A 16,809-nucleotide genomic window follows, 5' to 3' on the forward strand; every position below is an offset into this window, starting at 1 on the left:
ACATTCAGCCTCTTCATGCTGCTCGGATGGTGCAGAGGAGGGGGCTTTGATCAAGGTCAGCTGCCCCGTTTTACAGATGAGGACACAGAGGCACAGGGACGTGGGAAGACCAGCAGCCACGTGGCTGGTGGCAGATGTGGGATTCAACTTGAGAGCCCTTCTCAGCAACACGATAGTTTTAACAAATTCACTCCTATATTTTGACTCTTTGATCAAAATTAAGAGAAGGTCCGATGACTACATTTCAGTCTCTCTCACTCTTCTGTGTATTAAAACCTTATAAAGTTAGTATTATCCTACCTAGGAAAATCAAAGCATTTTGAGCCACTGTTGAAGCTGGACTTCTGATAAATGTCATTTTTTTAAGTCACACACCCCGAGTGCACCAGAAGCTGAAGAGGCCCAGGAGCTGGTGCCATCCAGGGCAGCTCACCTGAGCGTCCCCGTGTCCTCTGCCCTATAGATTCCTTCCATCCTGAGGCCAGGACTTCCTTCAAAACCCCGAGTTCTCAGTCATTTTGGCAAAGTACATTTTTTGCTTATTTATCAGCAATCCCTGATGGAGAGAGGTGGATCAGTGGTTCGTACATCATCAGCAAAGTCAAAACTAAGTGCAACAAACATTTATTAAGCATTTAGGAAATCTATAGAGACCTCTTTTATACTTGCATGTCAGGGACCCTTTCAATTGCTTCAGTGATGTTTTCGCCCAAAATCTGAATTTCCACATGAAGGTTTTCTTTGAATCTGGGAGTGTCCTCATAACACTAACTGTCAGCGGGAGACAATCTTGATGTAGACGCCATTCTTTGGACCTAGGGCAGATTTGGATTCTAGCTGCAGTGGTACCTAAAAGAGATGAAGAGACTGGTTACAGCTAACTGCATCTACAGGGAAACTTCTTTGGAACTGGGCCTGGGGTTGTGGAAATGAGGGACAGCAGGGCTGAGTGAGCAAAGCAGCCTCCCTAGCATGGCCCTGAGAAGCCAGCAAAGCTGCATCTCGGGGACACTGGGGGCTGGGGCCCCAGCAGCACACTGGTGCCTGACCCTCTTTCCCATGTTAATAAAATGCTGCCGCTGAGTAAGGAACTTAGCATTTATCCTCCCAAGAAGCCTGCATAAGAAGTAGTAGTATCTCACTCTGCAAAAGAAGAAATGGAGGTTCAACGAGGCCAAGTGACTCGTCCAAGGTCACACAACTGGAAAGTGAAGAGCAAAGCCTCAAACTCTCTCACCTCCCCTCCTCTCACTCCCCGGTGCCCTGGTGGTAACTGAGCAGCCCCCTCTCTTTCCAAGGGGCTCTGGGAGAGTGGCTTCATACTGTCCCCTTCTCATGTGTGCCGTGGTCTAGCCTCACCGCCATTCAGAAAGCTTTCCTCATTAACTTACAAGGCAGATTGATGGTGGACTGGGGACTTGGAAGAAAAGCCGAAGAATTACTCAAGAAGCAGCGTGTCCCCTTGAGTTCTGGGTAAAATGATGGCTCAATGGCTAATGTGAATGAACGATTTAAGGGAAAGAAGAATCACCGGGCCTTAGTGTTGGGGTCTTGGTGGGCTTTTCAGATGTCTTTGGGGGCTATAGTTCAAATGGGAGACAAGTTATATCACCAAGAAACAAGATGAACTAAACTTGTGCTATCCCGTATGGTAGCCAGTAGCGCGCATGGCAACTGAGCATTAGAAATATGCTTAGCGCAAATGAGGGGCCGAGTTTTTACTTGATTATTAAAATTTACATAGCCACATGTGACTAGCAGCTACTGTATTAACACCAGTCTAGACAAACTGGAAACACCATTGGACTTCCAAAAAGGAATCAGTTGGAGCTAGCAAAGTCAGGGAGGGCTTCCTGGAGGAATGGACACCTGAGGTGGGGCTAGGAATGGGAGAAGCCCTGTAAGCAGGACTTCTCAAGGGCCACTTTGGGATCTGAGGGAACACTAAAGGATTTGGAAGATGGGATTAGGCTGGGGGCAGGGAAGTGGAGGCGGGGGATGGCATTCCAGCTAGGGAGGAGTGGGTAGAACCCTCCCAGAGTGGGAAGTTGGGGCAGAAAACACAAAGTGGGCTCAGATGAGCTCTCCGTACATCCAGGAGGCTCAGGGACTCATGCCTGGTTCTTGAGCTGGGGAATGCCAGGCATAAGCAGGGTTTTGGGACAAAGACTGCTGTACCATTTGTCAAGATGAAGGGGAAATGAGACAAACCCCAAAGGGAAGTCCTGCACACACGGAACACCTCAGTCATTTGGGGGCCTGCCCTTCTCTCTGTTGGTTTGGCTCTGTTTCCAATTTGCCCCTCCCTCTCTCCAGCCTTGAACCCAGTCTCTGTTTGTCAAAGGCAATGCCGCTCTCGGACTCTAGAAGTTGTCCACTCATCACTGTGTACTTAGTACCTGCCCCCATTCATGCTCGTGTCCGGCTGTGCAGAGGGCTCCTGAACACGCAATGGAGGGGCACCATGTTCAGGCTGTGTAGGCACAGACACCGCAGAGAGCAGCTAGAGGGAGAGGAAGGAGGGAGGTTTGGGGGGCGCACCACATCTGGTTGGAACCCGTTTCTTCGCTCCCTGGCTAGTCGTTCATTTGCTCTTTAACATTCGTTCAGTGAACGCGTGAGCACCTGCGCCATTCCTCGTGCTGGAGACTGCAACAGTGAATAGGACAGACTTGGTTCCTGCCCTCACAGAGCCTGCAGCCCAAGTGCGTGCCCTCAGGCAAGTGACTTAACCTCTCTGAGCTTTGTTTTAGCTCCTCACCTGAAGAATGGGAATAATACAACCTACTCGGGGATCCCTGGGTCCTCTTCGCTGAACAGGGAAGAGCTCCAGCCTCGCAGGCGCAGCCTCGCAGAACAGAGGAGGTCGGTCGTAGTAATAGGAACGCAGACTCGGGTTCTGGGCCAGGCGCGTACCGGAGCACTTGTGCGGACCCATTCAACCCTCACATAACAGGAACGGGGCGGGGAGGGGGGGAAGGTGTGATTATTCCCACCCCCCTCACACTGATCCGGAGGAACTGGCCCGGCACCGAGAGCCGGGGTGAGGACCGCCCCCTCCCTCGGCGCCCCGAGCCGCGGCCTCACCGGCGTCTCCACGCAGGCCTCGAACCGGAACCGGCGCAGGACGCGCAGCAGCGTCAGCTTGACCTCCAGGAGCCCCAGCCGCACCCCGAGGCAGCTCCGCGGGCCCGCCCCGAACGGCAGGTACGTGAAGGGACGTCGTTGTCGCTGCGCCTCAGCCTTGAACCTGCGGAGGGGGGTGCCGAGCGGTCAGGGTAGGCCCCGGGACACCCGCCTCCCTTCCCGGCGGGGGGGCCTCGTCAGCCGCTCGCAGTGGCCGAGGGGCCCCTTCATCTGAGGCCGCGCTCCCAGCACGTGGGCCTGAACCCCGTCGCCGTCAACAGACTCCTGTCCCCTCGGGCCCTCGAGCTGTCCCTGAGCTCCCGTCCTGCCCTCTCCGCAATCCCGCAAAGCCCTAGACGGACTGCGGAGGAGAAGGATCACCTGGAAGGCCCTCTTGCCCCCCGCCCCCAGAACTGATTGTGTTGTTAATGAATCTGAAGGCTCACTAGGATCCACCAGGATAAAAATCTTAAGAATCCACAGGTGGCTCCAGATTCCCCAGGAGCCAGAACAGGACACCAGGCGTCACCAGCTCCCTGAGCAGAATCCCTGGGGACCAGCCCTGCCTGGAGGCGGCGTCGTGCGGGTTTATCCACGGAGGCCACCCTGGCCGCCGGCTCCCCTGCCCACACCTGCCTCTCCGGTTCCCGCGGTGAAACTGGAACCACTGGGGGCTTTTTGTGTTTGGGCCGCTGCAGGAATTCTCCTACCTGCTGTCACATAGCATTTGCCACCTGTGCTCCGGGACAGTAGAGCTGGGTGCCCACACTGTCTTATAATAGCCAGCTCACTTCGGCTTCAGCCCTGGCGCTCGGTATTCACTGCGTTCAGCCGGAAATTATTTATCTGGGTCCCGCTGCCCATGGCTTCCCCGGGGCGGGATCGTAGGGGTGGGGCCTCTTTCCACGGGAATTTGAAATTCCTCAAGGTGGAAACAGGGTCTGTCTGCCCAGCCCTCCCCACTGCCAGATCACACCAGGAAAGGATAGCCATCGATTCGGATGAGGAGGGTGTGGATGCCTGCTCAGACATTTTCTTTTTTTTTTTTTAAGATTTATTTATTTATTTATTAGAGAGAGAGGGCATGAGAGGGGGGAAGGGCAGAGTGAGAAGCAGACTCCCCGCCGAGCAACGAGCCCAATGTGGGACTCGATCCCGGGACTCCAGGATCATGACCTGAGCCGAAGGCAGTCGCTTAACCGACTGAGCTACCCAGGCGCCCTGCTCAGACATTTTCAACCCGGCAGCCTAGAAATGAAATGTAGACAAGGGACCCAATCCACATAGGGGACCAAGGAGTGGGGATCTGGGTCGACCTTGTTAGCACAGCTGGATCTCTTGAGTTCGGGGAGAAATTTCTGTGATTACTCTTGTTTTGGAACAAGCTCCGATTTTTTTTAAAAAAGGAAATGATGTTTTGTTACGTTCCAGTGCACACCAGCAATTCGATCCTGTGTCCCATTTCTTGGCTTGAACAGAGGACACCCGTTAGAAATTGCCCTGTTACTTGCACGCAGGGCTGCTGAAATGCGAAAACTGCATTCTGTTCGGGCCTTTTAAAAATGGTACAGTTATGTCCTTTGGAAATTATGTCTCTCGACTATCTATTTTCCATGACTTTTAACTGGGGACAACTTTACTAAATCTTTGTCTCCCCTTGGCCGCCTCCCCCAAGCGCCTTACACTCGCGTCGCCCATTTGAAGGGACTGAGCTCACCTCTCCGGGTTGAAGGTCTCGGGTTGTGGCCAGTACTCAGGGTCGTGGTGCAGGGCGCCCACGGCCACCTCCACCACGGTGCCCGCGGGGATGTGTTGCCCCCGCACCTCGCAGTCCCGCGCCGCCTCCCGCGTGAACCTGTGGGGACACGTCAGTCACCCCTGCCTTGATGCACAGCAACAAGCAGAGCTTGCCGGCAGCACGCTGGGGCAAATGGGGTCTGAGCCTCAAGTGTGGAATGGGAGGTAGGGGGATAGGAGGCCCAGCCTTCTTGCAGGGGTGACCAGGATGGTTTCTACCCCCTGCCCCTTAACCTTCTTCTGCCCACAACCCCGAAGCCTCCAAGCTCTTTAGACTCCTTTGGCCCTCAGTGAATATGCATTCATCCATCAAGCCTGAAGAGTTCTCTTAGGTCTGACTGGGGGAACACGGGTACCTTTGAAGGGCTTCTCCCTGTGGGAGGCTTGCTGGGTTATGACCCTGGCCACACTTTCCCTCATCTTCTGTCCATGGCTAAGCCTCTTTAAATGGCTCTCACCTACCCCCTTGCTTTACCTAAAGGAAATTTGGGTTTGAACATCTGATCTCCATTCATTGTCTGTGTCACTATGGATAACTTCTACTGAGGACAAAACTTCTGGTCAGATTGTTTACCAAATGCCATGGCACAGTCCGTTTTACACTGTATTTTTAAGGGCCAGACTATAGATGTTTGCACACAAATATAAAATTTCTGGAAGAATGCCTGAACTTCCACCATGATTTCTTCTAAGGGATGGGACTGGGCTGGAGGATGGCAGGGGACCAGAGGTGCCAACTTTTTCTTCAGATCCTTCTGTATTGTTTAGGTTTTTTTGGTTTTTGTATTTTTTTTTTTTTAAGTACAAGCCTACTATTTTCGTAATACAGATAATTACTTTAAAAATTAAAAATTATGCTGGCTTTTATTTCAAATTGTAGGGCTGGACTTTCCTAAATATCTCAGAGGAGATAAAGTTATTATACTAATTACCATTATATTCTGTTCTCGCTTATAAAAAAAGAATTAAGAGCAACCCGAAGCTCCTGGCAGCCTTCATTACTCTGTCAGGAACCTTTAATGTAACAAGAGGAGCCAGGACTTGGGGGCCCCCATTCGGATCCTAAGCTACCAATGCTATTAATATGTATACTGCATGGAATCCTGGATTCACATTCATAATACTTCAACAAGAGTTGGTAAGTTTTCTACAGGGGCCATTCTGAGTTTTTTTTTTGGTGGATAATGGTTATCAGTCAAGGTGCGTCAGGGCCTGGGAAAAGACAACGCACTTTTCTGAGATTAAAATAATAAAGTAGAATAAAATAAATAAAATTCGCATTCTATCTGTATTCACCCCCAAATCTGTTGCCTGGGCTGGAGCGAATTGGCCTCTCGTCTGGCTGAGAATAATGATGGCTTGGCTCTCTCCTTTCTGTTGTTTGTTAACAGAAGTCCGCAGAGCTGATAGGATTAAAAATTCCAGCAGAGTAGGTATGGAGGAGGGTGAGGCCCAGGAGCTCGTGGCTTGCCAGGACCGGAGCGGGCTGGAAGCTGGCCCTTCGCCTGGAAGGGCAGTCCTTCTTGCTTTCACCTCATACATTGGGTGACGTATGACTTAGAGTGTGCAGCTTTTCAGAAGTTCTGTTCCACTGTTTCTCACCACTCGTTGGGGGTGGGGGGGCGAGCAGGCATTGTGTGCCCACTGAACACCCAGGAAGCAGAAGCACAGAACAGCACAGCGCTTACCCAAGGTCACACAGCCCACGAAGGGCAGAGGTGTGAGACTCTCGACTTTCTGTCTGAATTTGTTCTGCGATTACGGAGCACTGGTACTCTATGTGACTTGATGAGGGAGTCAACCAGTTCATCCCAGTTCCCTCATTTCTGTCCTGCCTTCGAGTGAGATCACCCATTGCTGGTTCCCCGGAGCCGTGTGGCCGCCTTTTATGCAGTACTGTTTCTAAAGTTTCGAAGGGTCACTTGGAGAATCGATCAGAGCATTTGGGTGTTGAAGAGCCTGTTCATTTTGTCACTCAGCGCATCCCCGCTAAAAGGTCTCACGCGTCGAGTTCTTGATTGGGTTTAGATCCAGGAAAGGACCTGTCTTTGATCACTTTATAGACTTTCCTCCTACCAGAGAACGTGCCTGTTCAACTCTGCTGGTTTTCCTCTCTGGCAGGAGCCGCGGCACCTGAGCGGGGACCTGACCCCCGTTATCGGCCCTCTCTGGGGTCCTGTAAAGTCTTCTTCCCCCTGGATGGCCTTTGTTCTATCACTGAATGTCTTATTTTGAGCTTCATTTTAACGTGTATAGCAGCTGCCCACAGTTCCCTTGGAGGGAAGCTGGATATAAATCATTAAAAAAGCAGGATTGGATGACAGTGCCATGGCTCCCAAGGAAATCAGGGAAGGCCCACAGAATCGGTCTTAACGCCGGCGTCGGGAGAGCGGCCCGGCAAGTGCTGGGGTTTCAGGGCCCTGAAACCCTGTGTGCTTGAGGACCATGTGATTCCACTCACATCTCTGGAATTCTCTGTATTTGCTCCGGGTCCAAACACTTTGGACAATATCTATAATCACACTCTGATGTTTTTGGTTTGGAATATAATGAGATATCTTCAAAGCATCCACATTTTCTCTTTTAGAATGGCAAAAGGTACCTCCATATGGATGATGGGGTATACTAATTTTTAGACCTGCAGAGTGGAACTTATGATAGGTTAAATGCTTTGTGTTGCTTCTTGTTTCTAGAACCTGAAATATGGTCACTGTTTCCCTCCCTAAAGGCCTGGGAGCCCAAGTTAAGATCCTGTGCTCCATGTTTTGCCTTGTTTAGGGGGAGTTGGAAAGAAGCAGACCAGATTCCTGCTTTCGAGGCACTTACAGGTTGGTGGTGTGAGCAGATGTCCACGGGTGAGATGTTCCAGAGGGGGTGAGAAGTGTCCAAGAATGTAATAGGAAGTACAGTTTGCTCGAAAATGCTGGGGGAGGAGAGGCAAACTGCCCAGGGTAGCGAGGGTTGGGTTGGAGCTCGAAGGATGGGGCAGGGGTGGGTGGCTGGAGAGTGAGGAGCAGCCTCCCAGACTTTGGAATTTTCCCCCTGGAACATCAACTCCAAGGGCAGGGGTTTTATCTGTTTCGTACACGGCCGATTTCCCCGTGCTTGGCCCAGCATTCGACTCAACAAATAGTTGCCAAATGAAAGAATGGACGAACGGACGAACAGGCAGGAGGACTAGCAAATGCCATTGAAGGCTAGGAGGCCAAGGAGATTGGCTTGGGTTGGGGAGGAAGGTCATGTTAAGAACAGACCAGTGAGGGCACCTGGGTGGCTCAGTTGGTTAAGCGACTGCCTTCGGCTCAAGTCATGATCCTGGAGTCCTGGGATCGAGTCCTGCATTGGGCTCCCTGCTCAGCGGGGAGTCTGCTTCTCCCTCTGACCCTCCTCCCTCTCATGCTCTCTGTCTCTCATTCTCTCTCTCTCAAATAAATAAATAAAATCTTAAAAAAAAAAAATAAAAAAAAAACAAAACCAAAAACAGACCAGTGAACCTTTGAGAAGGTAGTTAATGTAGAGGAAAATGAGCCAGACATTTACTGCTATGGTCACTCTATGGAAGCCATTGAAACCCAAGAAACCCAAGACTCAGGCCTTGCCTTCCAGGAACCTGAGTCCAGCATTCTCGATAACGCAGGTGGTGACAGACTGAGGACTGGTGAGGAGCCTAGACAGTGATGTCCTGAAGGGCCTTTGGGGTGCGGGGGCCTGGGCAGGGGGAGAAGGTGGGGGAGCTCAGGCATACCTGAAAGCCGGTGGGTAAATCCTCAAGGTCTCTGCGATCACCATGTCCAGGTAGGTCAGGCCTTCCTGGAGGCTGCTGTAGTCAGGGGCCGTCTGGGGGGGAGGGGGGTCGTGACAAATGAAGAAAGTTGAGTCCCACTGAGTCCCACAGCTTTCTGGCTTCTCCATTAGCTTTCGAGTCCTGCTCCAACTTCGCAGGCTCATAAACGGAGACTCGGCAAAATGCAGTCAGTACAATCCAAGCTGCGTTAGGTCAGCACCCCGCGTGTTCCCTCGGACTTGTGTCGTGGTGCTGTATGTTACCGCGGACCAGCCCGGCCAGCCTGCGACTTGGGGACCTTGGAGTGTCCTACAGAGAAGTTTGGTTCTAACGCAACAGTGGCAGGCGTAGCTGCGAGCATTGATGGAGAGAGGGTGGCCTGGTGGCTACGAACTGCATAGACACGATCTGGCTTAATCCTCCCTGTAGACCCACGAGGCAGCCGCTCTCCCATCTCTCGGATGAGAAAACCGAGCCTCGGAGGGGTGACCATGGGGGCAGTCACTGGTACATCATAAAGTTAAAAAATGCAGCGTGAAATCGCAGATAAAGAAAAAAAGTTCTAGGGGTGCCTGGGTGGCTCAGTCGTTAAGCGTCTGCCTTCGGCTCAGGTCATGATCCCAGGGTCCTGGGATCGAGCCCCGCATCGGGCTCCCTGCTCCGCGGGAGGCCTGCTTCTCCCTCTCCCACTCCCCCTGCTTGTGTTCCCTCTCTCGCTGTGTCTCTCTCTGTCAAATAAATAAGTAAAATCTTTAAAAAAAAAAGAAAAAATTTCTAGTGAAATAAAAGACGCATAGTGACAAAACCCAAAGAGCCGTTCTAAGTCAGTAAGAAAAGAAACTCATTAGGAAAATGGGCAAAGGATATGAACGGGCAGAGCATAGAAGGAGAAATAAAGTTGCCGTGATGAAAAATACAAATGAAGACAAGGAGATTTTGCTCTTCGGTCAGGTTAGGAAAGGTCGGAAATGCAGATTAGATACTCAAGGGCGGAGGCGTGGAGAAGCATGACCCAGCACCCTGTGTTGGGGGTACCCCAGGGTCCCTTGGACAATGCCCACTGGAGTGAAACTGTCACCCTCGCCGTCACCCCTGGCCTGGGGAGGAGGGACACATGGGATGTGAGCTGGGGAGCAGGATGCGGGGGAGGGTTAGAATGGGGTCATGGAGGCTTATTTGCGGCTCTGCTGGGTTTCCCCAAGTCGTCCCGCTCACCCCACTCCCTACAGAGCCAGAGTGCGTCACCTGCTTGGTTGGTGACCACCTTCTTTCTCTCAACCAGATAGTGCTGCTGCAAGAGCAGTCCTCAGCTTGGAGGTTCGCTTCCTTTGACCCCCCCTCCCAGGGCGGCAGAGGGCAGCACTGGGGGCAAGTCCAGACTGCAGGCCCCCAGCTGTCCACGGAGGGGCCCTGAGTGGCCCCCGCCTCAGAGAGCCATTCTCGGGCCTGCAGCTGGCCACACCATGCCCTGCATGGGTCTAGTGGCTGGCAGAAGGGGGCAGGGCCCCCAGACACGCGTGAGGGCCTGGCTCCCCAGCCCACGCACTACCCCCTTGCATGGGGGAGTGCCTCCTTGGGGACCCTGGGGCACCTCTCTTCTTTCTAATGCTTAGTAGTTTGATTTGTGCTTGTTTCTTCTGGCCTGTGAGTCACAAAATACAAATTGTGTAATTTCAGTGATTCTGCATGTGAGTTAAATGCTCTGATATTTACATTTAAAACTGGCGTTGCGTGACGTAAAGGTGAATGGTAAGATTCATGCTAAAGAAGAAAAAAGGGAGAACCTCTGTATCTACTGTTAATGGCACTTGCCCCTGCCTTTTGAGTGAGGGGCCCCATAGTTCCATTTTATGTCAAAGAATGGTGGAGTTGGCCATGCAGGCCACGGTTGATTGGCCCAAGGGTGAGCCTCTGACCCAAGGGCACCAGTCTGGAAATTTGGATCTAGTGCAGAGAAAAAGGAGTTTTTGGTCCAGCGGGTGGAAACTGAACATTGGTGAGTCATGATCTGTTGGTGACCATGTTCTGCCTTGTGGATGAATGAGCAAAAAATTCCAGTTGGCTGTGAGAAAGAAGAAATGAATTAAATGTGCAGAGAGAGGCAGAGGCAAACGACAGAGAGAGACACCATATCCTGGTGTCCCTTAGAGCGCCAGTTTCTGTTTGCAAGTAGCCCCGTGGGTGGTGGATCAGAACTCTTAAAGCACTTTCTCGTTTATGGCCCCAGTTAGCAACAGCTGAATTCTGTTACCTGCCACCAAAGGACACTTAACAAATGCAGAACATGTAAAATAAATAAATAAGAAATGGTGGTATTGTGTACCAAAATATAGAACTAAATCTCAAAAAGAAAAAAAAAAAAAAAAACAAAAAAACAGATCTGCAAGCAGCGTCCCTAGCAGTAAATGGTATTGGTTCCCCAGACAAAATTTGTGATTTAGAAGCTATCAGCATTTGTCAGAGAAAGAAAGCCTTTAAAAGCAGGCTAAGGGAATTTGATATTATAAAGTCAAAGTCTTCATTTATTCTTTCTCTGGATGAGCTTTCTACTGTACTTCTAAGCTTTTGGCTCAAGATACACATGTAAATATCAGCTTAGTCCAGTGGTTCCCAGTGTGGGTGAACATTAGAAGCAGTGGGACGGCTTTTAATATATAAGGATTCATCTGTTGGTTTGAAGTGGGGCCTGGGCACCAGTTCTCCCTTTGAAGCCCTCCCCCCAACACCCCCCTGCCCCAGCAGTTGTAATGTGAGCCCTGGGGAGAGACCACTCGCTGCCTTAGTCCTTCTGTGATCTACCCCAGGGATCCTTCCCGCGGGAGAAGTGGGCAGATGGGGTGGAGGGAGGCTCACGCCTGCACATTTTAATCAAACCCAGGTGAGGCAATGAAATTCAAGTCCCTATCCCACTGACAGACCATCCACCCATCTGGACCTTGGCTCCCTGAGTCCTTTTCAGGAAAATAGGGGATAAAGGGGTCCTGCACCAGTCCCGCCAGCAGAGGGCAGCAAGTGTACGGCAAATGGGGACTCCCCAGCAATGCTGGGCCCCTACTCAGAATCACAAATTATACCTCCAAAAGACTTAGGAATCGTGAATCCAAATTCTTCATTATGGAGATGAGAAAAATGAGACCCAGAGAGGAAAGCTTTCGAAGCCAAAAGCACACAGATAGAACCTGAAGTAGAAAACCCATGTCCTTATTCATTTAGCAGTCCCTCCATAAGCCCCTACTTAGCCTGTCAGGTGCAGGGCAAGGTGCTGAGGATCCAAAAATGATCAAGTCTCTGCTCTTTGGTGAAGCTGCCTTCTATGCAAATCATTATACTGAATGTGGAACATGTTCTAGAACAGACTTAGGAGGAATGGGAAACAGAGTTCTGTTTGAGAACTCATTCACTCATGTATTTGTTGGACATGTGCCGAGTTGGTGCAGACTGTTGGCCAGGCACTGTGCTAGGCACAGGGCACATGACTTTGACACATGGGGACCCTCTCCACCCTCCTGGACCTCACTGTCCATCTCAGGACGCAAAGCAATGGGGAGGGTTAGAGAGTGGTGAGCACAAGGCTCTGTGAGAGAACAGAGGACAGACATCCCAGGCATTTGGGATCAGGGAAGCTGACAAAAGGAAGTGATGCCTAAACTGAGATCTTTAGGATGAATAGAAGAAGCCAGTGAAAAGTGGGTGGGTTTGTTTGGATGCTGGTTCAAACAAACCAATATAAAAAAAAAAAATCCATGGGTCCATCACAGGACCCTGACCCCTGACTGGGTATTCAGTTCGATACACTTAGGAAATTATGGTTCATTTGTATTTAGTGTGATGATGGTGTGGTGGTCCTGTTTTAGAAAAGAGCCTTTGTATTTTAGAAATACAGAATGAAATAGTTACCGATGACATGATAGGACATCTGGGATTTAAAAAAAAACAAAACCTGGAAGTGAGGGAAGGTGGAGAAATGGATGAAAGCAGAGGGGTCACAGTGGACTCTCGTGGACGCTGGGTGAGGGGGACAGAGTTCTCCCAAGTGGTCTTCTAATTTGTCTAGGTTAAAGTTTTCCTTCAAAAAGAAAAAAAGCTGAAACACTAAATAGCAATGTAAATAACAGTAGTGTGTGGAGTCGCTCCATGCAAAGACTTGGAGCTGCGCTAAAGAATTAAACATGTTTAAAATAGCAGCGCCATCCCCGCAGGCAGGAGGCTGGGAGCCGGGAGCTGCGCTTTCTGGCCCAGCCCCTCCCTTGCTGTCACCCTTGGTGCTCAGACCCTCTGTGCTGGTAAGGGCTGAGGAGGGCCCACTTGGCCTGGAATGTCAGGAGAAACCAGGGGGGTTTCTGAGCAGAGTATCCTCTCATTTCAAGCCAGGAAGCACTTTAAGCATCTGTGTTTCCCGAAGATAACATTAAAAAAAGGGATCCCTGAGGGTTCCCCCCGACTCCTGTTGCATGGGCCATACTACTTAGAATTAGAATCAACCTATCCTGCCTCCCACCCAACAGGGATGGTTGCTGCTGCAGCCTCTCTCCCTGACCTTGGCCATGCCTCGGGGTGGTCACTGGGTCCGGCCAGAGTCTCCGTCCTGGATCCATCGCCCAGCAGCTGTGGCCTGGGGCCGGTTGCCAAGGCAACATCAACAGGTCCCGGGGCCTGTAAGCTGGGGTCATGCCCAGCTCGCAGGGCAGGGCGAAGGAGACGGTAAGGTGACGGGTCTCCGGAAACCGTAATGCACCAAATGAGCAGATAATCCTTCTGTTTGAAAGTATTCGGTGGCAGGGAGCTCATTTCACCACCAGGCCTTCTGTGGCATGTATTAAAATGACTCTGTAAGGACGTGTTAAGGAAGAAAGTGATTTTAAAATCCTATAGAACTTACTTCAGCTGGGACTTATTTCATAAAATAAGTAACTGCACTCTTAGAAGGTTGAAAATAGATATTAAATATTTATTATTATCCGATAGTGGGAAATACTGATTAAATAGGAAATATTTGATTGCTAAATATTGGGGAAAATAGAGATTAAAACATAAACTGAATCTTTGCCACATGGTTTACATTCTCAATCCAAAGTTCCTTAATTTTCCAGAAGATTTTTTCCATCTATATTTGATTTTCAGTGGGCAGTAACTTCTAATTTTATTTCTAAGGTCCTTGGTCTCTTAGTCTTTTTATCACATAGCTTAGATCTGTAAACCAATATTTAAATGTGATGGATAAACCTGATGATTAAGGGAACCTCATGGAAAATCTATGGGTAAATCCTTTTAAATAAGAAATAATACTATTTCCTGACCTATTAATGTCATTTTGCCACATTTAGATTCTTGTGTGCCATTTTCTCTGAGACCTAGACACACCACACACACACATACACACACACACACACACACACCCCTCCCCTGAGTCACTCACACCTACACATACACCACATGCTGGGTGTGTGCAGATGATAGGATGTGGAGAATAAAGGAGAAAAAGAAAACAAAAATGTCACTGTTTTCAAAAAGATTTTTCCTGGAGATTCAGGGAACCTAATAGAAAAATTGACGGTTTCTTATTCTGCTAAAGGAAACAGAAGTGGGGGTGGCTTCAGGTTTGTCCTCCCCAAGCAGCTGGACTGGTAATGGGGCATTTGTCGCCGGATGCGGTGTTACAGAAAGTGGGCTCTGTTCTGCCCTCCAGACTCGGGGAGCTTGAAATCCCTTAAGACCCGGCACTCAAGCCTGGGGACAGCCAGGGGTCATACAGCCCATAGGAAGAATAAAGATTTCTGTTCGCTCTCATTCTCTGGGGAACATAAGACGACAATATGAAACCAAACCATGGAAAATGGAGCAACCCTGGATTTGCCCTTTTGACCACTGACCCAGCAGAAAAGCCCCTCCCCTTGCGACCAGTCTCCTGAGATGAGCACTGAGTCCCACGGGCGAGGCCCGAGTGGGGACCTGGGCTCCTCGCTGACCGGTTCTCTAAACAGAGGCTCTGACTTGCTGTCTTTGAGAGTCCAGCAATGGGCCTGTGTGAGCTGGTCCAGGTTGGGGGCAAGAGGCAACGGGGGTCGGAGGGATGATCTTTCAGCATCACTGCCTTGCCTCGCCGATGCCCAGAAAGTCCTGCATGCCAATTTAAAGAATGTGGCAGACTTAGATGCAGCCATGCGTCCATACCTTAGAAAAAGTAATTAGAAGAGTGTATATAGTATCTATTTACACCCACTTTAAAAGAAAGGAGACAGAACCCACGTCACGTAAACCTGTGGATTATTCCAGGAGCTCTTGTACTCTGAGGGCCGGGCCATTAAGGGATTAGGTGAGGGGATTGTAATGAAAGAACATAACCCCGCCTGTGTGCGCACACACACACACACACACACACACGCGCAAGCACACACCCCGCAAGTGCTAGCCCTTAACCACCGATGGCCCTGGCTGGAGCTTTATTGATGTCCCTGGCTTCCCCCAGGAATTCCTGTCTTCACAGATCTAAGATAGCAGTAGCTTTGTCTCTCGCAGTAGTGGACTGTGCACAGAAGGATTTTTACATCTGTTATATCATTGGGTACTGACAACCGCACCGTGTGGTAGGTAGGGCAGTTTTTATTGCCTATTTTATAGATGAAAAAAGAAAAGATTCAGAGAGGTTAGTGACTTATCCAAGGTCACACAGCTGGTGAATGGCAGAGTCAGAACTAAATCCAGATTTTCAAATCCCATGATTTGTCCATCATGCTGTACTGCCTTGACCTCCCTCCCTCTCCCCTCTCTCCCTCTTCCCCTTCCTTGCTCCCTCCTTCCCTCCCTTTCCTTATGTACGTTTTATGGAAGAATAGCGTGCAGACAGAAAAAAAAAATCGCACAAACTAAAGCGCAGAGTTCAGTGACTTTTCACAAGGCGAGCATACCTGTGTACCCGCGTCCAGCTCAAGACCCCAGACATCGCCAGCATTCTGAATCACCGCCGTGACCCCATCCAGTCACAGCCCCCACCCCCCTCAAGGGCAACCACTATCCTGCCTTCTAACTCGAGAGATCACTCTGCCTTTTAAAAATCTGCATCTAGGGCGCCTGGGTGGCTCAGATGGTTAAGCGTCTGCCTTCGGCTCAGGTCATGATCCCGGGATCCTGGGATCGAGCCCCGCATCAGGCTCCCTGCTCAGCGGGGAGCCTGCTTCTCCCTCTCCCTCTGCTTCTCTCTCTCTCTCTCTCTCTGACTTTCATGAATTAATAAATAAATAACATTAAAAAGAAAAAAAAATCTGCATCTAAACAGAATATGCACGATGTAGGCTTTTGTCGGGCGTGTGTTGGCAACTCACCCACATGTGAGGCAGGGCGCTGACGTGTGTCCATTCTCGTGTTCAACGGTGGGTGGACATTTGAGCTGCCCCAGTTTGGGGTCGTTATAAATAAAGCTGGACATTGCTGCAGATGTTTTTTGGTGGACATGTGTCCCCCCTTCTGCAGGGTCTTGCCTAGGAGCGAATTTGCTGGGTCACAAGGAATGTGTATGTTCAGCTTTAGTAGATATTTTGGGCAGTTTTACATATTGGGTGTACATCTTGCCTGAAATTTTAATGGCTGACCTGTTGAACACATGCCCGTTCCCTTGATCACATTTCACTGTGGGTTCCCCCTCGCCCCCGCTTCCCTCCGCCTGCCCCTCCAACACGCTGAAACCCAACCACTGTCTCTATTCCAGGAAAGGGTTGAGAGAAAAAATGGCGTATTATTGGGGGAGCAGAGTTATTTATCCCTATAGTGGGCATGGAGGGAAGAGGAGAGGCAGGGACAAACAAGACACTTCTAATCACCTGGTTTTTCAAAATTGTCCCAATTATCAGACATAAACACTCATAAGCATAAAATTCCCAGATCAACTAGATTCGAGTCGTTGGATTATCTGCTGTTATGTAATATTTAGGATTCTGTTCTCTCCATTAACAGCCGATTTTATATGATGTTTAAAGAACTAAGCCCCTAAGTAAATGACCGTTAAATCACCCTGCTCACCTTCTCTGCGCTGGGGAGAGTTTTGCATTTAATTTGCAGAGAAATTCTTTTTGTTCACTCTCTCCCCACGTAGACAGTGAGTACATTTA

The 16,809-nt window shown here is 50.0% G+C and overlaps 1 protein-coding gene across 2 annotated transcripts in view; it reads right to left on the minus strand.

The window, feature by feature from the left end:
• Positions 1-608: 608 nt before the first annotated feature.
• Positions 609-16,809, minus strand: part of TBXAS1 (thromboxane A synthase 1) — a 160,538-nt gene continuing 144,337 nt past the window's right edge. The window contains exons 11-14 of one of the 2 annotated variants that reach the window (XM_081800000.1): positions 8,669-8,760; positions 4,844-4,981; positions 3,088-3,250; positions 609-849 (exon numbers count right to left, since the gene is read on the minus strand). In XM_081800000.1, coding sequence (XP_081656126.1) covers positions 775-849; positions 3,088-3,250; positions 4,844-4,981; positions 8,669-8,760 — 468 coding nt within the window. In that variant the 3' untranslated portion in view covers positions 609-774. The remainder of the gene's footprint in view (positions 850-3,087; positions 3,251-4,843; positions 4,982-8,668; positions 8,761-16,809) is intronic. The other variant, XM_081800001.1, reaches the window with a different exon arrangement.

Source organism: Leptonychotes weddellii, chromosome 12, assembly GCF_054177405.1.
Source record: "Leptonychotes weddellii isolate Sample4059 chromosome 12, ASM5417740v2, whole genome shotgun sequence".
NCBI classification, from domain to species: domain Eukaryota; kingdom Metazoa; phylum Chordata; class Mammalia; order Carnivora; family Phocidae; genus Leptonychotes; species Leptonychotes weddellii.